General features: G+C 46.2%; 1 protein-coding gene across 1 annotated transcript in view; it reads left to right on the forward strand.

The window, feature by feature from the left end:
* Positions 1-22,464, forward strand: part of F5 (coagulation factor V) — a 56,804-nt gene that overhangs the window by 5,350 nt on the left and 28,990 nt on the right. The window contains exons 3-7 of the mRNA XM_081120282.1: positions 4,112-4,234; positions 14,524-14,736; positions 16,093-16,236; positions 18,918-19,139; positions 20,851-21,016. Of these exons, the coding sequence (XP_080976408.1) occupies positions 4,112-4,234; positions 14,524-14,736; positions 16,093-16,236; positions 18,918-19,139; positions 20,851-21,016 (868 nt within the window). The remainder of the gene's footprint in view (positions 1-4,111; positions 4,235-14,523; positions 14,737-16,092; positions 16,237-18,917; positions 19,140-20,850; positions 21,017-22,464) is intronic.

Here is a 22,464-nt window from a genome sequence, read left to right on the forward strand (position 1 = left end):
CCTGACCGGGAATGGGAATCGATCCGGTGACCTCCTGGTTCCTAGGCTGATGCTCAACCATTGAGCCACACCGGCCGAGCGAGCTCTGGGTTTGCCTCCATGGCCTTCCCCTTCCCCAGGCTGGTTCTGCGTCCCTTGTACCAACCCCTATGTCCTGCCCCACTCACCTGGTGGGCGGGAGTCTAGCTGAGCCCGAACAGGAGCGTGTGGGCCTCACCTCCGCAGCATGAGCCCAGGCCCTGCTGTAACGGTGGGCGGGGCCAGGCTGCAGGGCTTAGGTCTGACGGTGGATGCCTGCCCGGCGGACAGGTGGAGGGAGGACTGGGCTCATTGTCAGGAACTCCGTCTTGCATTTGTGAATGGCTAGTTTTGAGTCTTTGTATCTTTGCAAGGAAAATTATGATATGTTTGTTCCTGGAGGTTTTTAAAGAGCTGCAACAATGGGCTGCCCTGCTTTCTGTAACACGCTGTTCACCTGAGTGCAGGGGCTGGATTAGCTGGCCTCCTGTGGTCCTTTCCGATGCCAGAACTGCATGAAACTGGGTACGCGATGTGCTGCCTTCCTGGGCCCACAGCTTGTCTTTGGGCCCTGGGGAGGGGATGGGGATGCTTTAGGACATCTGGGTGCCAGGGGAGCTAAACGGCACCTCAGGAACGTGTTTGCCTTCACACATGAAGGCATCTGATTTGCCTTTGTGAAAACATAACTTGGTTTTGCCTTAATTCTGAAGAAGCAGAAGGGGGGGCTAAGTAAATACTCCAGACTGTTCGCTGCAGTTAGAGGTCTTATTAGGTTAAATAACTTATGACTGATTCTGGGCATCTGGTATTTGCAGCCATGTAATGCAACAAACACGTCAGCCAAGCAAGGCAACCATGGCAACGAAACGCAGGGCACGTGTGCGAGTGCAGTGGGCACCCTGTGGAGCTCGCGGGCATCTGGGCGGTGGGAGCAGCCGGCGGGAGCTCTATCGGAGCCTGGACTGAGGGGTCAGCCAGGGAGTGAGATGCGGTCAGGAGTCAAGACGGGTGTAGACAGTGGGGCTGTTCTAGGAAAGGGGCCTAAACCACCCTGCAGAAGGCGGTAGAGAAAGCTTTGGTCCAGGAGCCCAGGGGCCTGAATGTCAATCCCCGCAATGCCACCAATCTGACCTTGGGCGAGCCACCTCCCTGCTCCTGTGATGAGCTCTGTGAGGCCAGGGAGGGCATCTATGTTACTTGGCATTGCAAGTGTGACCCTAGGATAATATGAGCATTCAGTTATTATTTGTTGCATGAATGGATGAATGAATATGGGGTGGGGAGGTGCAGTATAAACAGGTGGTTAAAAGCTCAGGATCCAGAGTCAGGCAGATTTCACTTTAAATCATGGCTCTGTCTCTAACTAGCTGTATAACAAACAGTACACAAGATATTCAAACGCCCTGAAGCTCAGTTTCCTGATCTGTAAAACAAGAATCTCAATGTTTCCCTTGTTGGGAGGATTACTGTAAGGACTTTCAGTGTAGCTTTGGGGTGAAATGTTCTGTAAATGTCAGGTAAATCCATCTGATCTACTGTGTCATCAGTGTTTCCTTGTTGATTTTTTGTCTGGAAGATCTATTCAGTAAAATCAGTGGGGTGTTAGGTCTCCTACTGTTACTGTATTGCTATTGATTTCTCCTTTAAAGTCCTCCAGAAGTTTTGTTTTTATTTTCAGCCTGTGTGAGTCTTTTGTTCTGAGGTGGGTCTCTTGTAGACAGCATGTATCTGGGCCTTGTTTTCTTATCTATTCAGCTACCTATGTGTTTTGATTGGGACATTTAATCCATTTAAGTTTAAGGTTATTATTGATAGGTAGTTATCTATTACCATTTTATTTCTTTATGTCTATGTTTCTCTCTCTCCTCTCTTTCTCTCTCTCTCTCTCTATTTCTACTTCTCATTACAACAGTTCCTTTACCATTTCTTGCAATGCTGGTTTGGTGGTCATAAACTCCTTTAGCCTTGTTTCTTCTGGGAAGCTCTTTATTTCACCATCTATTTTGAATGATAGCCTTGCTGGATAGAGTAGTCTTGGTGTCAGATCCTTGTTTTGTGTTACCTTGAATACTTCATGCCATTCCCTTCCGGCCTGTAGAGTTTCTGATGAGAAGTCATCTGACAGCCTATGAGAGCTCCTTTGTAGGTAACAGATTGCTTTTCTCTTGCTGCCGTTAAGATTCTCTCTGTCTTGAAATTTTGGCATTTTAATTATTGTGCATCTGGGTGTGGACCTCTTTGGATTCTTCTTCCTTGGAACTCTGTGCCTCTTGAACGTGTGTGGCTTTTTCCTTGACTAGGTTAGGGGATTTTTGGCCATTATTTCATCAAATAAGTTCTCTAACCCTTGCTTAATTTCTACATCTTCTGGCATTCCAATGATGTGAATATTGTTACATTTCATGTTGTCCGACAGCTCCCTTAAACTGTCCTTCTGTTTTTTAATTGTTTTTTCTTTTTGGTTCTCTGAGTGATTTTTTTTCTACCCTGCCTTCTAATTCCCTGATCTGATCCTCAGCTTCTCCTAATCTGCTGTTTATTCCTTCCAATGTATTTTTTAAAATTTCTACTATGTCATTCTTCATCTCCTTCATAGTTTCCATTTCTTTTTTCATGCTGTTGAGCATTGTTACAATCAGTATTCTGAACTCTATATCTTATAGATTGCTTATCTCCATTTCATTTAGCCCTTCTTTTGGAGAATTCTTTTGTTCTTTCATTTGGGGCTTGTTTTTTGTCTCCCCATTTTGGCTCCCTGTTTGGATTTGTTTCTATGTATTAGTAAGATCTGCTAGGACTCCCATTCTTTTGGAAAGTTTCTGGTGCAGGCCAATGTCAGATGCTATTCGTGACTGGCCTTGAGTACCCTGTTTGAAGCTTTTCAAACTCCACAGTTTGTGGTTCCTTCTGCTGGGGCTGGGTGCATTTGGAAAGGACCAAGATGTGCACCAAGGTCTGGGTCCAGAAGCAAATCAGGCAGACTCAAAGCTCCCAGAGGCTGATTGTTATTCTGTCTCTTAATGAGCCTCAGGCTGTGAGGGCCGGTGAGAGGTTTTCCAGCAGGGTGGGGAAATTGCTCCCCCGCACCCCCGCCTCCAGGCAAAAGCTGCTTGAAAAGTAAATGTCTGCTTGATAAATACGTCCTCTGCCATATGGGGGAGTGACTCAGCACAGAAATCCAGATGGCTGCCCTCTGACCTCTATCCCCTGGGCCAGCATCCCTAGATTCTTCTCACACCACTCTGGTCCACTCTACCCTCTCTCTGCGGGAACCCAAGGTGAGTGGCTGCACATGAAACCTTGTGCATTGGCTCTTTAAGAGGGTGCCTGCATTTCCAGCCACCTCTCCATGGCAGAAAGAACCCTGCTGCTTTCTACAACCAAATGTTATGCAGATACCTTTCTCAATTCGGGTGCTCTGGGCTGAGAAGCCCAGCTTGGGGTTAAGTCCCCAGAGTTCTCAGTGGGAACCCCCCACAGCTGAGATCTCCCTCCGGACCGTCAGCTGCTATCTGTGGGAGCTCAACCAGCCCTCCTGTGCCTCCACACTTCCTACCAGTCTCTATGTGGTCTCCACTTTTCCACGTTGGCTATGAGGGTGCTCTCCAGCTCATCTTCAGTTGCAGTTGATTATTCAGGATGGTTTTTCACTATTTTAGTTGTAATTCCAGTTTGGTCCTGGGAGAGTGTCAGTAGCTTCCACTCAATCTGCCGCCATCCTGGAATCTGAATATCTTTCTTTTTTTGGCCAAAGAAAAGATGGTAGGCTGTCTTTAAGAAATGACAGTGGGTTAGAACCGGGTGGATATAGTCAGAACTATTGCTGCTACTGTCTCGACTTGCTTTGAGCCAAGCCAAGTGTTTCTACCTTTCTGTCCTTATCTGACTGCATGTTGAGTTTATGAGGTGGTAAAGCCTCCCAGATTGAAGATAAGCAGGTCAAGCTCAGAACTTGAGAGAAAGACCGCAGTCACTCGTGGGATACTCTGCATGGTGTGTGTGTCTACGTGCGTGCACGTGCGCACACGTGAACACACACACTTAGCAGCTGTCTTCGATTTTCCTAACATATTTATCTTTGCTTCCATAGGACTTCTTGGGCCTACTTTATATGCTGAAGTTGGAGACATCATGAAAGTTCACTTTAAAAATAAGGCAAACAAGCCCTTAAGCATCCATCCTCAAGGGATTAAGTACAGTAAATTCTCAGAAGGTAAGAGGAATTTCCTATCCCTCTGACAGGAGAAAACGTACAACTCTAACACCAGGGTCAAACACATAAAACCTATTAACCACGTGTCAGAGAACTCTCCTGCAACTGGTAAATATAAAAACTGTTGCCCTTATAAGTTTCAGAGAAGAAAATGAAAAAGTTCTGGAGTCATCTAGACCTCAGTTTTTGCTAGGTCCTTGTACTTTAATAGTTGGATGGGCCAATTACCTGACCTCTCTGAATTCCAGTATGTTTGTCTGCTCAATGAGAATGACCATACATACATTACACGATTGTGCAGGGCGGGGGTCTGCAAGCTTCTCTGTGAGGAGCCAGGAAGTAAATATGTTCGGTGTTGTGGGCCATGTGACTCAGCGACAACCACTCAACTCTCCCTTTTAACACACACAAAAGCAGCCACAGGCAATATATATGTAAGTGAATGAACACAGCTGCATCCCAATAAAACTTTATTTAGAAAGAAAAGAGCTGGCTGGATTTGATCCATGAGCCATAGTTTGAAATAGGGACATAGGACTAGCCTGGTGCACAGGAGACACTTAATAAGTAGTATTAACATTTTGAACATAGTGAAGTGGTTAAGAACGTAAGCTTTGAAGGTTAGGTTCAAATTCCAGCTGCATGTTTTCTGGCTAAATGACCTTAGCATCCCTGCGGTTTTTCTCTATTTTAGTTCAGGATCTCATCTATAAAGTAGGAATGGTTATACCCACTCCCTAAGATTGCTTTGAGGTTTAGATAGGGTTGTTTAGCATTGTAGGAAATAAACATGGTTCTGGGACACTGGTAAGCCCTCAGTAAATGATGTTAATGGTGGTGATGATGATGATGGTGCTGATGGCAGTGACAGTGAGGATCACGAGGGTGATGGAGATAAAAGTGACCACATCGGCCATCGTATAGCAAGTACCTGTTGATATTGTTCTGATTATCTCCTTTATGCTCATGTTCAGACCACAAGAAGCAGAATAGAACTGATATAAGAAAATTGTGTCCATATTGTAAGAGATGTTAGTATAATATCACAAATCTTCTTTCTCCCGTATGTTCCAACCACCATACCTTTGAAGAGAGTAATTGAGCAAGAGAGCAGTTTACAGTGCAGGCCGTGGAACTAGACAGCCTGGTGCAAATCCTGGCTCAGACACAAAATGAGTGACTTTGGGAAAGTTTCTTAGCCTCTCGGTGCCTTGTCTTTCTCATCTGTAAAATGGGAATAATAACCATGACTTCCTCATTTAGGTTTGTTGTCATGAAATCTTAGAACTATGCCTAGTATATAATAAGCACTTGATAAATATTAGCTATGAGGAGAAAGATAATTCTTCAGTCAAAATTTATTCATGTCAATTATATCTCAATTAAATTTTTAAAAATGTGTTCAAATAATTTAATATTTAGCTGACAATTTATGGATTAGAAAGGGACTTTTACATTTATTATTTCCTGTGTAAATTACTGTCAAACTCATTTCTACTAAAGGGATAAGTGACCGATGACAGGTCAATGAACGAGTCTCCGTGGGAACATGGGCGTCAGCACATCATGTTTAGCTTGAGGAAAAACAATGACACATTAACTGTGAAATTTCAGGCACCTTAAAGAGCCAATTTGGCAAGGCTCTGAGTGAGGGAGCATAAGCAGGGGTCTCTCCTATGTCCCCCAAATCATATGATGACAAAGACCAACCAGTTAACGTACTTATGAGGCTTCCAGATGACTGTATCGGAAATTCAGCACCCTAGTGCCCAAGGGGAGCACTTCAAAATGTCCTGTGCAGGGTCCATTTCGGACGTGGGAGGAGGTAAATGTTGTGGACTTTGTATTCCAAGCTGGGCTGTTTGCACAGGAAACGAACTTTGCAACACTGCCCTCTTCCCCTTCTGTTTGTTTGGCCCTACACTGCCCCACAGCCAGCAAGTATTTATGAGCAGAGGCTTAAAATGCTCCCCCCACTTCCACTGGCTCCATGACTCTCAGAAAAGTAAACTTCCGGTGGGAAAGTCAAATGCTGTCTTGGAAATGAGATGCAAATCTAGTCAGCAGAGAAAGGGTGTCTTCGTGGCACAAGTCTACATTTTGTTGTGCTCTCATTAAAATAAAACATCATGTCTGACCCTCGCCCTCACCCACAGCCTCCTGAGGGGTTTGAATGATTGTTTCCCGAGTGGAGATAAGCTACATGCTGAGCCAGCTCATGAGAATCCAGATCTCTTTATCTCAGAGGTAGATATTTGAGAGATGGGTGGTGGGAGGTTGGGACAAGTAAGAGCCTGAGAGAGGACTCAGTCCCCGTCCTGCGGCTGCCTGTGAGAACCGGAGAACCAGAGCAACCTGGGCAGCGACCCTCCGTACCTGGGAGTTAGTCCTCGAGTCCGCCCAGGGTTGGAAACCCGCTCTCATCAGCTCGAAGGAAGAGGCAGCCATGGAAAGAAGGCAGAATGTCCTGGCTTTGAATCCTAAGTAAACTTTGCCAATTTCCTTTACCACTAATCCTCAGTTTTATATCTATAAAATGGGGATTGCAACTCCTTCCATCTAGGGTTACTGCAAGGATTAGTTGTAATAAAAGTAAGGTTCTAGGCACATGGTTGGCACACAGTAATGCCAGCTGTGGCTATTCCATGGCTGTTTACAGCACAGGCATTAAATATTGTTTCCAGAAGCTAAGATTGGATGACGGCCTTCGCCTTGGACAGTGTCATCTACCCGAATGAAATAAAATTCTCCCGTAGAATTCAGGTGCCCAAATGAACTAAACTTGCACAGAAAGCCTCAATTATCCTGAGCACATAAGGACTAATCATTTTGGACGATGGCGGTTTCTAGATAGCCGGAGGTTCCCTTCAGGGGTCTAAGATACTTCTTTTCATTGCGTTGGGCCTGGGTCTCCCTAAATGGTGGGCCTCCCCAGGCCCTTTCAAACACGATGGGAAGCAGGGCTCTGGTCCCTCTCCAGCCAGGATTCCAGTCCGCCTGAGATTTACAGGCATCCACAAGCGTGGGAACTGCGCGCAGCCTGTCGACAGGCCAGCCGAAAGCCCGGGTTCCTCGTCTGCGGTGCCGCTCGCAGCGAGGACCCCGGGCTTCCACGCGTGGGCTTCGTGCCTCGCTCTGCAGCGAGAGCTCCGTGGGGCCTGGTTTCCTGGGCTTTCTTCCGTGGCCAGCTTTTGAATTCTTGGCTGCGCTTTGTTTAGGAGGTGCCTGGAAATCTGGGTTCTGGACAGGGAAGGTGTTACTGTATTTGGTGTGCAAGTCTCACGCCGGCCTTTCTTCCATGAATTGGGAACATCTGTCGTAGATGCTAAGTTGTCAGTTGTTGTCACCCAAGTGCTCCCAGTTGTACCCTCTCCCCAAGTGTGCCGGGAGCAACCTCAGGAGCACAGAGAGCAGGGACGAGTAACCCCCCACAGGACAGGATGGACAAACTGTCATTTGTAAAAATGCTTACAAGATCATTCCCTTTAGAAATGTATTGGAGTATGTTTTAAACTGCAATCACAACTGTACCTGATTATTTTAAAACTTTCTGTCACTAAAAGAGTTTTGATTTGAGGCTGACGCTTCAGAAACGCTGTAATGAGCCCTTGTTCACTCTCTGTAATGCCGCACCTTCCAGCAAATTTTGTCACTCACTAAGATCTTTGCAATTCTTTGTGCAATTACCTTTAAAAGTTTGTTTCAGCTTGAATCTTATCCATTTATTTTATTTATAGTCTCATTTTTAAAACGTGTGCTTTGCATTATACACTATAAGTACTACAGTGCAAAATTTTACAATATTCTGCTTTCTGCTGGTAAGCCAACTCTTGGAATAAAAAAATTGAAAAATAAAATTTCCACCGAAGATTGTTTTTTGCATTTAAGTGTTGCCAAATTCTCTATATGAAAACAGTCTTCTAGGCTTTTCCAAGACCTTCCAATGTTTGACATAATATAGGCAATTACATTTTTCTCTTTTTATCTCAATATTTTGGCCCAGTCTAGAAACTTCTTTGAGTATATAAATACCTGAAACAAACTGTAATGGCTAATATAATGGTTCTCATTCATCTCAAAAGTGTAAACTCCCCTTCGGAGTTAGAGAGCTCCTTGCCCTGTGCCCTGGGACCAGGCTCCTTAGAAAACACGAGTTCCAGTTTCCCCAATGCGTCAATGAAAGCTGCTGAAAGCATCTTCTGAGCCTTCAAGGCGCACTGAAGCCCTCACCCCGTGTGTTCAATGGAGAGGAAAAGAGCTGGTCAAACAAAGTAACCGACAAGGGAGGATTTCGTGAGCGAGCACCCAAATGGACGAGCAAAGGGGCCTTTATGCAACTTCACTGTCCCAAACTTGTACGCCCTGTTTTGCATTTGACAAAAAAGTACTGAGAGCCTTTTGGCAAATAATTAGTTCATCATGACAAGAGTAAACAAATGCCAAGCTGACTAAAGACCAAGCAGGAAGCGAACAGAATTAAGTAAATATAAAATGAAGGGCTACCCTTGTGTAAAGAATTTATTCTTAGCGAGAAGCTGAACAAGGACTTTTTGTGCTTCGGCACAATGGTCTTTCCTGTTCCTTCCTCTTCTCTTCAGTAAAGATTTTTAACTTAATTTGATCACAAAGTTAAAATTAGATTTACCAAAAACGCATTTCATAAATACTTCCCCAAAAATAGCTGTTTATATTTTACACCTCATATTATGTAGGTTGCAAACTCAAAGATACAACATGCCTGTTTTGTTCTAGATTAAAGGTAAAATAAAATACTTTGAAGTGAAAAGAAAAAAGCGTTGAAGAAATATCTCCAAACTGTCTCACTAGTAACCCTCACTCAGTATAACTACCCCACGCATAATTCTAACTGCTCACTATTTGTGTCGAGGTACTCGCAATCCACCTTTTAATGAATCATTCACCCAATTATGTGAAATTTATCTTATATTTAACTAACATATGAATGTGAAATTCTCAGTAATTTACTTGGGTCAACTAGATGAACATTTATAATCCACTATGTGTTCCAATAAACCTGGATATGAAACCCTGACCATTTAAAAATAAGTTTGCTATCACTTGAAAGTCAGTCATGCTGCTATAGCTAGCCCATGTTACAGCTTCTTAGGTGACTCTCAGATGGTTATATTGGTTAGCTCTCATTACAGATGAACAGTGTCTTCTAATTGTGGCACCTCCACTGAAGTGGCCCTAGAAGAATTCTAGAAGTGAAATTTATAGCAAGTAGGGTGCCAGCATGTACCCTACTGTTAGCTGGGCTGTGAGCTAACAGGGTTCTCAGGCTGTCTTCTTTATATTTGTGCCCTGGTGCTTGGCACAGAGCCTAGAACATAAATGATGATGATAATGATGGTGATGGTGATGGTGGTGATGATGGTGACGGTGACGATGATGGTGATGATGGCGATGGCGATGGTGGTGATGATGGTGGTGATGATGGTGATGATGGCTGTGGTGATGGTGATGATGAAGATGATATGATAAATATGATGACAGGGATGATGATTATAGTGATGATTACTGAACTAACCTGAGGGGCTGAGGACTGGATTAGAAAGTAGAGGCTATGTATTATTTTCCTCCGGCTCTGAAATTTATTAATTTTACTGGTGATTGTGAATAGTTGCCTAATCTTATTACCAGTTTGTACCATCTTTAGAAAAGATATGTCACCACCGTCAATCTTTCTCACATGTGTTAAGAGAACTCAAGGGCACTTAAGATACATCTTATCAGAAGTAAAATGTAAGGAAAGAGGCTACATTAATTGTAAAATGGCTGAGAAAGGAAATAACCCAAATACTGAAGTGTATTGCCACAGGTGGCCACAGCTCTGGTTAGGTGCCAGACGTTTTGCATATATTTTCTGGTCCTCAAATAATAATATTATTGTTAGAACAAAAGTTATATTATGTAATAATGAATTAGAAAACTGAGGCTAAAAGGGAGGCTAAGAAACTTTCCCAAGTTCAAGCAGTTAGCAAGTGGTACAACAACAAAAAATTTCAGTTCTGACCCTAAAACTCATGTGCTTTCTCTCTCACAATCTAGCACGAGGAAGTATCATTAATCGTGTAATCTCACAAATATTTAACTAAAATTGTGATGAGTGCCGTAATGCTGCTATGCGTGTATATATTCCTGTCATATCACAGATGATATACAGGCATATACATGTCTATACTGGGAGATGTGATTGGAGGTCAGGGAAGGAGTAGCTGACATTTAAGCTGATGTCTGAAGAATGGGATGAGACGCATTTACCCAAAGAAGAAGGAGAGCTTCAAAAGGTCTCTCTCACCTACAAGGAAGAGCACATTTTGTCCTTTTGAGAGCTTGTGAAGGCCACGGAAATAATGCCCTTTCCTACCATAGGCATTCCCTGTGCTGTTTTAACAGTTGAAACAGTGGAAACATCGTGTCCAGAAATACTCTTTCTTGACCTCATGAGGCCATAGGTGTGAGTCACTGACTAAGGGCCGGGAGCTGGATTTGAGATGGGCCCGGCCAACAGCTCGCCACGCGCGTTCCAGTCAATAGACAAGGCCTGACCTGAGAGGGCAGCTCTCCTTATCAGTCCTGTTTGTACTTTGCTACAAAAGCTATTTTGCACCTTTTGAGAGATAATCCTTCCTGTTAATCAGCAGAGACTCTTCCTCATGAGTGCCCTTTTCTTTTTTATTTAGATTAGAATAGTATTACTACTCACAGGAAGTCATTTAAGCTTTTGACATTTGTCAGTTCCTGATAATTTTAACACTCAAATCTTTCTTATCAACATAGCGAAAGTTCAGTCTATAGTAAATATTGGTTAACAATGTCATACTATCTTTTGGGGGGGAAAAAAGATACAACAAAATCCCATGTTAAGCTTTTCACTAGTACAAGGGTCACAAACTCAGATACCTTCTGTAGCCAAGAGGGTAATTAGATGAAAAATAAGTCCAGCAGGGACTGAGGGTTGGAAAGCCGATGTCCTATCTAAAGGGCAGTCAGGACTCAGGTCCAGGCAAATTCTGTGCAGGAGTTTGGCCCAGTGTCACCAGATCTCCAGTTTTGTTTGTTGTTTTTTTAAGAGAAACCAGCAATCCAGTTTCTCATATAATATTCCCATATTGTTAATGTTGGCATTTAATTTGTTTTAACACAATGCAGTTTTAACAAAACATACCCATGAGCTGTGACTTGATGGCCTTGGTTCCAGCCCGCAGGACCTTCAATCCTGAGAGTTCAGTAAACAGTCACTGAGCTCTTGTCCGTGCCAGGTACTGTGACAGGCCCCAGAGATAGTGAGACAAACACAACCCAGCGCCTGCCTTTGAGGAGCTCACTCGGGTCACATTATGGGCAGGATTTATCTAGTAGGCTAAAATGAAATTAATCACATAATATCACACATATTCAGTTAAAAATTGTGATGAGTACTATAAAAGAAAAAAATGCACAGCACAAGGAGAGATCAGGGGAGCAATAAGCTTGCATTTAAGTTGACATCTGAAGGATGAGCACACATTTATCCAAAAGAAGAAAGGGAGGAAGAGCACTGTAGGCAGAGGGAACAGTATCTGCAAAGGCCCTGAGGTAGGATGGAACTGGGTGTGTCCAGGGAGCTAACAGGGGGCCGAGTGGCTGATACACAGCGCACAGGGGAAGAGTCGGGCATAATGAGAACGCAGAGAAGTCGGGGTAGGCCACACGCAGACTTGCGGTCCACATTAAGGACTTTGTGAAATAAGATGTTGTGAGGAACAGGGCAAAGTAAGATCTGGGGTTTTAAGGGATCATTCTGTCTCCAGGGTGGGAAACAAAGCAAGGCTAACAAGGCAATAGTGAAGATAAAAAGGAATCATAAAAGCTACTCAATCCAGCCCTGACTGGGTGTCTCCGCTGGTTGCAGCGTTGTCCCAACACCAGAAATATTCTGGGTTTGATTCCCTGTCAGGGCACGTGCCCAGGTTGCAGGTTCAGTCCCCCACTGAGGCACATGCGGGCGGCAATGGATGCATGTTTCTCTCTCACATCTCTTTCTCTTTCTCTCAGTCTCTCTCCCCCTCCTTCCCTCCCTCCCTCTCTCTTTAAAATCAATGAAAACATATTCTCAGGTGAGGATTTAAAAAAATACTCTCTCCAAAGAAAGGCAAGAAAGAAGAGAGGGAACAAAGACCAGATGGACAAGTAGAAAACAATAGCAGGATGGTAGATTTAAAACCAAGCACATAAATAATTACATTAAAAACAAGGGGGAAGAACCATGCGACTAAGAGACACTGTGAGGTTGGACAAAAAGCAGCACCCAGCTGCCTGCTGAACTCAAGCAACCCCCTTTAAATTAAAGACAAGACGGTAAAAAGTAAGGGACAGAAGAGATCTACGGTACCAACGCCGCAGCACGCAGGGGACGTATGTCTTATTCCATTTTATGACATTATCGGGAAACCAAAGACAGGGACAGAAAGCGGATCAGCGGTTGCCTGGGCCCAGAGGGCAGGGGACGGCTGAATGACAGACGTTTGGGGTGAGGGGGATGTTCTGTAGCTTGATTGTGATGGCGGCTCTAGGACTGTACACATTTGTCAAACCTCAGCAGATATTCTTAGAATTTATGGATTTTATTGTATGTAATGTATAACTCCAGAAAGATGGTGGCCGGGGGAGGGGGAGATAAAGAGGAGAGGGAAAGGAACAGGGAAAGGGAAGGAAAAAAATTAAGCATTTTTATTTTCAAAAAGCACAGTCACTTCAGCAAGAGGAGTTTCCACTGGCCCTTCACCCCATCACGGAAAGCATTTTAGGTTTTTTAGGTTTGACCCTATTGTCTGCTCACACCAGCACTCTGGTGGTCCCACCTTCAAGGAATGAATCAGGCTCTTGTACCAAAGACACCTCATCCCAAAGGGAAATTCTGGTGCCAGCTGATGGCAGTGAGACTTTCACCCAGTCAAGTGAGGCCAGGCCAGGCGGGGGAGCTGCCCAGCCCCTTGGCCTGACCCTGCCCTCTCCCCTCCCGCCTGGCCCTCGCTGGCTCCCCGTCGCCACACCTCGGCTCTGTGGCTGAGAGCCGCCCTCCGGGGCCTGGGCAGCTCTTCGGGTCCTCAGGGCCTCGGCCCCTCCTTCGGGTCCTCAGCCCCTCGGCCCCTCCTTCGGGTCCTCAGCCCCTCGGCCTCTCCTTCGGGTCCTCAGCCCCTCGGCCCCTCCTTCGGGTCCTCAGGGCCTCAGTCCCCTCCTTCGGGTCCTCAGGGCCTCAGTCCCCTCCTTCGGGTCCTCAGGGCCTCAGTCCCGTCCCCTGGAGGAGCAAGGCCAATCCCCCCCACCCCGCCCACCAGCAGAGAGAGACGGGTATTCGTCCAGGCGTTGATGGTGGGCCTGGGTGCACAAAGGACTGGAGCGGGACATCTGTCGTCAGGGGGTGGGCACACTTCCTGCTCTCAGGACAGCCAGGCTGCATTTAGGGCGAGGCTCTAAGGCTCTGGGAAGGAGTTGGGACAGGCGGGTGGCGGAGATGCGATGAGGCGATAAAGCGGGGCTGAGGGTGGCAGCAGTTGGAAAGAAGACAAGAAAAACTTACAGATCCAAACAAAACAAAACAATATATAAACAGTTCTGAGTATAGTTACATCCCTGCTAACAGGATATTAAACATAAGATGTCCCGTCAAGCGCCCCGGAGAAAATATAACCCATTCTCAAATTCTGGGATGATTCACTGATCAAAGATGATCCAATTCTCTGATTGAATTTAGATAATAATTATTTAGAGAGCCTGGAAAATTAACTTACTAAACCTTAAATAATGTGCTAGTAACGTCTCTTATTGACTTCAGATCCCCGTGGACTCAAAGCCTTTATAATTACAGAGACATGGAAGTGGGTATATTGTGAATCTTTCCAAATAATGAAGGTTCACTACACAAAGGCCTGGATATCTCTGTAGAGGTCTCCCGTTCCTCCCGTTGAGAGTGAGGGCAAAGATCCTCACAAACTGTCCAGGGGGATTTTTGTTTGTTTTGTTTTTTAATCCTCACTGGGAGGATATTTTTCCCACTGCTTTTCAGAGAGAGTGGAAGGGAGGGGGAGAGAGAGAAACATCGATGTGAGGGAGACACACCGACTTGCCTCCTGCAGCGGGGGCCGGGGATGGAGCCTGCAACCAAGGGACTTGCCCTTGGCCAGAATCAAACTTGCGACCCTCAGTCACTGGGCCGACGCTCCAACCACTGAGCCAAACCAGCTGGGGCATGGCCAGGTGTCTCATGACTTTTACCTCTCTAGGTGCTTCCTACCCTGACCACACATTCCCTGCGGAGAAGATGGATGATGCTGTAGCTCCTGGCCGAGAATATACCTACGTGTGGACCATCAGCGAGGACAGTGGGCCCACTCACGATGACCCGCCGTGCCTCACATATATCTATTACTCCTATGAAAATCTGACACAGGACTTCAACTCTGGGCTGATCGGACCTCTGCTTATTTGTAAGAAAGGTAAAAAAAACACACCCAACAATAGCAAAGATGTTACTATACCGGAACGAGGCTCAGGAGAATCGTAGAACCTCTTGGTAAATCGAGCAGAGGGAGAAGGGTGGGGAAGCCAGGCCACTGGGACATCGGTATCCGAGGGGCTGGTGTCCCCCTCTGCCTCCTCAGCCCCTCCCTCCTCTCAGTCCTCAGCCTCTCCCGAGCAGATCCCTGCCTGAGAGCTGGTGCTGAGGCCGTGTCCATGTGATCTGTGACACTGCCCCAAGGCCAAGTCCTTCTGAAAGAGCATAGCAGCCTGCCCTCGGCTGATGGCACGAAACTCGAGTTTCCTTTCTTGCAAAAGAGCCGAACAGTTTGGTCGGCACATTTCAAACGCGCTCAACTGGCCTTTATAAGAAATGTCATTGACTGGGCTTCTGAGGAGCAAGCTTGGATTTTCATTTTCCATGAAAAAAGTTCAGCTCATGTTTCATTAAAACAAACGACCACAAGAACTGCACTGTGGGAATAATGGGATGAACTCACCGTCTGTGTGCACATAATGCACACCATCCCCATGTAAATCCCTAACTCATTTATTCGCTACGCAAATGCACGTGCTCGTTGCCTAGTATATAGAGGATACTGGGATGGACTGAAAAAATTAAAACTTATAAAAAACTCTACTCTCATTTTACTTTCAGCTGCATTTTTTCCTTATATGAGAATGGATTCACCTTGGCCCTCTCAACCAATTCTCTAGTGAGCCATTACATGCGCAAGCAAGGTGGCTGGTTAAACTCGGAGAGCAGTGCCTTTACCAAGCGAGCTATGGTACCTACGTATGGTCTACTGGCACTGGGGAAATGGGCACTTTTGCTAAAACCTTGACAGTCACCAAACATTTCCTCTCTATGGCAGGTCAGATTTACCTTTCAAGCCCCATTTCTTAAAGCTGTGAGGACCAGATAAAATGCTTAATGTGGCAGCAAGATTTTAATAAGCCCCCAATTATCATTGCTTGATAAAAAAATTAAATAGATTTTGAGAGAGAGAGGAAGGGAGGGGGCAGAGAGAGACAAACATCAGTGTGAGAGCTTAACGTGCATTGGCTGCCTCCTGCACGCCCCCTACTGGGGATCAAGCCCCAGCCCGGACATGCGCCCTGACTCAAATTGAACCAGAAACCTTTTGGTGCATGAGACAATGGCCAACCAACTGAGCCACACCGGCCAGGGCAAGATGCTATTTTTAAAATAAGAACTTCTTCAAGTTGACATCACTATGATGGTTGCTTGCCTGAAACTCTGCTATCTAGAGACAGCAAATGAGAGTTTTCTATCTGGGGTGCTACTGACAAGCACACCTTTTCTTCCCCAGGCACCCTCACCGAGGATGGGGTTCAGAAGATGTTTGACAGGCAGCAGGTGCTCATGTTCGCTGTGTTTGATGAAAGCCAGAGCTGGAGCCCATCACCATCCATCATGTACACGGTCAACGGCTATGCACACGGGACGATGCCAGGTAACGCGCAGGCTGTGCACTAACCAGCTACACCAGAATCGTTAGGATCTTTAATCTTGCTGTTTTCCTCAAGGCACTGGGAAACTGACCATCTCACTGCTTTTCAGCTCTTCATCAGAAAGGCAATGTAATCTAGCTCAGTGGGCCTCAAGAGTTCATCATCTTTTTTTAAACAGCAAGTATAACAGACAGACCGGAATTTACCTAAGTGAAGGAGTGTGCAGCCTTATTAGATGGAGTGCTCTGAGTAGGTTTCACCTTGGCCTGCATCTCCAGGATGACCTCCAGGATGTCAGCTTGGTCTCTTTCGGTGGGTTCTCTGGTCCCTGCTGCACGGTGACCATGCCTTCAGCCACAGAGGAAGCCTTGCAGTGCAGAAGTTCAAGGCCAACCCCTAGCAGAAAGGGTCGGCAGAGAGAATTCAATAAAGATACTTACAGCACAGATGAGCAGGAGATTAGGAGAAATACCAGCATACAAAACACTACTAGCATTTCAAACGGTGATTCAAAGGCTTATAGGAGGCTTTCTCTTCCCATCTGCATGTGGACGCTTTGAAAAAAACGCAGCAACTATTAAGAAAAAAAAACTGACTCTCTCTCTCTCTCTCTTTCCTTTTTCCTTTCCCCCTTCCTTCCTTCCTTCCCCCTCCCCTCCCCTCCCCTCCCCTCCCCTCCCCTCCCCTCCCCTCCCCTCCCTCCCTCCCTCCCTCCCTCCCTCCCTCCCTCCCTCCCTCCCTCCCTCCCTCCTTTCTTTCTTCTTTCTTTCTTTCTTTCTTTCTTTCTTTCTTTCTTTCTTTCTTTCTTTCTTTCTTTCTTTCTTTCTTTCTTTCTTTCTTCTTTTCTTTATCTTCCCATCCATTCCCCCCAAAAAAACCCCCCAAAAAAACTGACTCCCACCTAAACCACTTTTACTTCTATCTGAGAGAAATGCCTTAGAACCAAAGATCCTGAGGGAAAGAGTGGAAAAATGAAAATATTACTTTATTAAATAAACCATTCAAAACATTAAGTTTCTCAGGAGTCATTCTCTATATCTGAAAAATCACAAGTGGCTTCACTTACTACAAACAAAACTTGTCACAAGTTGAGGCCTGGACATTGCTTTTCAGTTGTTTTTTATTTCATTGGACTGCGTCTCCCCGCCTGGGTCATTACAAACATGCTCCGGTGACTCTCGGCTTTGACGCAGAGTTTCAACACTTCGTTACCTGAGGTCTACCTGGCTCATTCCTCCACCTCAGTGTGGCCCTTGGCAGTTAGTTGTCTAGATGAGCTAACTTACAAAAATGGATTAACCATCTATCCTGGGACAGGGGGTGTCTAAGAATTTTTTTTACATATAAAATAGCATGTCCAGTACTATGGGCCTTTGAGGGGCGTGGTCAAAAGAGAAAACGTCTCTGTGTCCTGGCAGAATGAATCACCTGTGTAAATATACAGAAGCCCCCAAAAGCAAACCATACGCACAAAAATAAAAATTAACACATTTATCAGGGCATCGAGTATATGGATTTATAGTTGAAAAAGAGACTAGTTGGGGTTCAGAAGGGCAGGGAAGGGAAATGGCATTAGAGGAAACAGAAGTTGATGCTGTGAAACAGCCTTAGGGAGAAGTATAACCTGAGTAAACATGGCAAATGCGAATACGGACGGACTAAATGCTCAAGTCAATAGGAGATTTTTGGGGGTGCCTAAACGCTTCCACCAAAGCCTCCTACCCCTCAGCTTCTCATCCTCAGGTCCCAGCTTCTTGTTCTCATGACGGTGCCGGATCCCCGTCTTGTTAAAATGGTCCCCTAAAAAGACAAGCCCCTTGGCCCCTCTGTGGGTAGGAGACGGATGCTCAGCCCCACGGTCTTTCCTCTACAGTAGCACTTACTGCAATGAGTTGTGGCTGCTTGGATCTAGTGATTAGGGATCTGAAATTTAAAACCCAGGCAAAGATAGAGACGGGGCTGGAATCCCCCGTGCGGCAAAGGAGCATTTTCCCGGCCACTGTGGCAGCCAAAAAGGAGCAAAACTCAGCTTCGGCACTCCGTCCACGAGATGGTCCCAGGGCCCAGCGTCATGAGGACTTGTCCTCTGCGTTTTAAGGAGAGCCTGTAACCCAACGAGGCATTCATTGCCTTTCATTAAAGCGGTCAACAAGTGGGTACAGGGCAATACACAATCCTTAAACCATCTTCACGCCTCCTTCCCCCAGGTGGAGCTGTGGCCCCTCTACCCCCTTGAGACCATCAGGCTCTTGGTCTCGGCTCTAATGGGCACTCCGACGGCTCCCTCCAGCGGGACCCAGATTGGCTCCAGGGTGGCCAGCTGCCCGGCAGGCCCAGGGCTGGCCCAGTTCTAACAGTGAATGTCCAGCATCCAGGGAGCCCCTCGGGCCTGGTACCCCAGGATGGTTGTCACTTACTTGGTTGCCTCCTTGGCCTCATCTTTGTTTCTGAACTGATGTCCCCCATCTCTAGGCTCTGTTCCTAGTGTCTCTCTCTGAAATGAGCTGGACCACGTGTTGGCCCATCCCTCGGATGCCTGCGTTTCTAGGGCAGGTACTACGGTTGGAGCGGCTGTTCCTCAGATCCCTGCACAATAGCAGGTTCTCACACGTATCGGGCGGGCAAGTTTATTACCACAGAGCGCTGACCGCCTGGCTTTGCCCCATCTCCCCTCCTCTCTCAGATATCACGGTGTGTGCCCAGGACCACATCAGCTGGCATCTGATTGGGATGAGCTCTGGCCCAGAGCTGTTCTCCATTCATTTCAACGGCCAGGTCCTGGAGCAGAACCATCATAAGATCTCAGCCTTGACCCTCGTCAGTGCTACGTCTGCGACTGCGAACATGACCGTGGGCCCGGAGGGAAAGTGGAGCATATCTTCTCTCATCCCCAAACATTTACAAGGCAAGAAGCTCTCCCGACAGGCTTGCTTGTGAACGCAGGGCCCTTCCTTCCCGGACACTGACTCCCTCCTGACCCTTTGCCTTTTTGAGCCCCCCGCACCCCAGGCGCGCTTGCCTTGGTCCCCGAGAACAGACGTTACGTTCCCCGCTCTCAGACTTATAACCCTGGTTGGGGGGGAAGAGGGGGGTTGGCGAAGACTTCTGAAAGTGAAGCAAACCTGAGGAGGCCTCTACCTCCTCGAGGGGAAAGGGAGGAAGGGGACTAGCGCACACGGAGATGTTCTGCCTCGTGGTATTTCACATGTAGCTAAAAGGAAGGCCCGGATGCTAGGACAAGACAAACGTGCAAATTTATGGAAGTGCCAAGTTACAAAGTGTAACAGTCAGTGCACCATGAATAGATTCTGTTCTAGAACAATGTGAGCACAAAGACTGGCACAAAGAGGAGCCCCACGAATGTCCACTGAGCGGCTCAAACGTAATGTCTGAACAGCTGAGGAATGAGCTTTATTTATTCACTTATTCATTTATTTTGGTGAGCCTCACCCGAGGATATTTTTTTGCCGTTGATAGAGTGGAAGGGAGGGGGAGAGACAGAGAGGGAGAAACGTCAATGTGAGAGAGACACACTGATTATTTGCCTCCCACATGTGCCCCGACCGGGGCTGGGGATCGAGCCTGCAACCAAGGTACGTGCCCTTGGCGAGAATCGAACCCAAGACCCTTCAGTCTGTGGGCTGATGCTCTAACCACCCACCGAGCCAAACCCACCAGGGCAGGAATGAGCTTTAAAGAATATCAGTGAATTCTGGTGGGAAAAACAGATCAGCCCAGGTTGTTATGTGGTTCCACGTAAACAAAGTAACTAACTGTTCTCGTACACACTGTTGCTTTAAAACTCTTGGGAGGAGGGTTCCTGTAAACAGAGACTAAATTATAAGTAAATGATGTTAGTACAGGAAATCATTTTGTTACCAAATAATGTGTACAAGCCAAACACGTAAGAAAGAGAGACTTATTAGGACCATTTCATTCTTTTAAACAGATTTTTTTATTGATCTCTAGAGACTGCGGAAGGGAAGGGGGAGAGGGAGAGACATCTATGCGAGAGGGAAGCACTGATCGGCTGCCTCCGGCACGGTCCTCCCCGCACCAGGGATCGAGCTGCAGCCCTGACCGGGAATCGCACCAGCAACCTTCCAGTGCCGGGCGACGCCCAACCAACTGAACCACACCAGCCAGGGCTCTTTTTTTTTTTTTTTTTTTTTTTTTTGCAATAAGCAGTCAAAATTATATTTGAACTAATGAAATTGTCACACTGTTCCTGGAAGATAGAGTCCCAAGTAATAATAAAACAACAAAACTAACACTGTTGAGGTTAAGTGCTTTTGTATTAACTTATTTAATTTTTAACAATTTCATATAGTATGTACTGGTATTCTTTTGACTTTACAAATAAAGAGACAAATGACAGGAAAAAGGAGGAATCAACAAGACCTAGGTCATAAGGTCTTAAGGGTCTGTCTGGAAACTACAAATGTTCTTGATCTGGAAGAAGCAAAGGAAAGCTTTCCAAGTTTCCCCAAGCATTCCTCTCTTTCCCTTACTGTCACTGCTATTATTTAACCCTCCCACGGTTTAGAAAGATACACATTTGATCAGCCTTAATTTCTTCTCTCGAATTCTGTCCCTGTCTTTCTGTACTAACTCAGCTGGGATGCAGGCTTACGTGGACATTGAGAACTGCGCGAAGAGAACGAGACGCCCGAAGACGCTGACCTTAGCGCAGAGGCGGCACATGAAGCGGTGGGAATACTTCATTGCCGCGGAGGAAGTCATCTGGGACTACGCGCCTGTCATACCAGCGAACATGGACAAGTGAGTTTGGGGGTTCTGACCACTGTGCAAAGGTTCAAGGGACGTTCCCTAGGGTCCTAGATGCGTGGGCAAAATGCCGTGCCATCAAGGCGATACATGCTCTGGATTCTGTTCAGGTCTTGTTCAAAATCAACCTGGAATTATGCCAAGGAAAATAATAATAATAACAGTAACAACAGCTGCCACTTGTCGAATGTGTTAAATCCTTTCCAAGGGCTTCACTTTAACTCTAGAAGTGAGAAACAGCACTTGTTTATTATGTAGATTAGGAAATTGGTCAGAGGTATTAAGAAATCTGGAAATTCAATAGCTCTGAAACATCTGAATAATATTCAAGCTCCCACAATGAAAGAAATGCAAATTAAACTTCTCTGAAATACATTTTTCACCCATCGGACTCACAGTCCAGGTGACATAACCCCTTGCAAGGCTGTGAGGATAAACACTATCATATTGCCGGTGGAAGAGGAACCTGGAAGAGCATTTGAGAGGATATTTTGACATTTTGTGTCAAAATGATAAATGCCTGGACCCTTTGACCTGGCAATCTCACCCTGGGAATTTACTATAGAGATATTCCTGTGCACAGGAAAATGATGGACATACAGGATAATCACTGCTACCCTGTTAGTAGTAGCAAAAGACTGGAAACAAAACCCAAAACGTCCATCAATAAGAAGTTGGTTTAATAAATTATGCTATATCCATACATGGGATACCATGCCTCTGTTTTAAAAGGGTACAAACATGCTCTATGTACTAATATAAAAAGTCCTCCACTGTTAAGTTAAAGTCAAGGGAGCAAGATGGCAGAAATGACCCCCCCACCCAGCTCTCCCACAGCAACAATAATTTGGCAGCCATCCACACACAAAAGCGCCTTTGTGAGAGCTTTGGAGTCCAGGTAGAAACTTGCCAAATCCCAGTGAAAGTCAAGACCAAGGAGGCTGATTAAAGAAGGCAAGTCAGTGCTCAGGTGGTACGTCTGCTGATTGTGGTCCAGGTACAAGCCTAGAAACAACCTCATCCTCTTATGGACTCAGCTGCAGCCCCTCTTGGCCTTGGTCCTTCTACAACACCATTTGACAAGGGACTCGGGAGGAGTCACACCTGTCCATGACCCTGGAGGCTGGCCTGTAGACCTTGGTCCCACTGCAGGTCTTAAGGTGGCTCTGTAACTCAGCTCCAGCCCTGCCAACCGCAGTCCAGGAGCAGTCCGGCCTACCCGGGGATGGGATGGAAGCCCCCCAAGGACCAGATGGAAGCCACACCCATCTACACACCTGGTAATGGCCCACCATTTGCGAACCCTACTGAGGACCTCAAAGTGGACCGTTATTCCAGCACCAGCTCTACTGACCAAGGTCCTGGAGGCAGTGCCATCTGCCAGGGACCAGACAGGACCCAGACTCCACTGAGCCCTTGGCAAAGGCTTGCCCAGCAGCCGC

The sequence above is a fragment of the Miniopterus schreibersii genome (assembly GCF_964146895.1).
Source record: "Miniopterus schreibersii genome assembly, chromosome: 19".
In the NCBI taxonomy this organism is placed as follows: domain Eukaryota; kingdom Metazoa; phylum Chordata; class Mammalia; order Chiroptera; family Miniopteridae; genus Miniopterus; species Miniopterus schreibersii.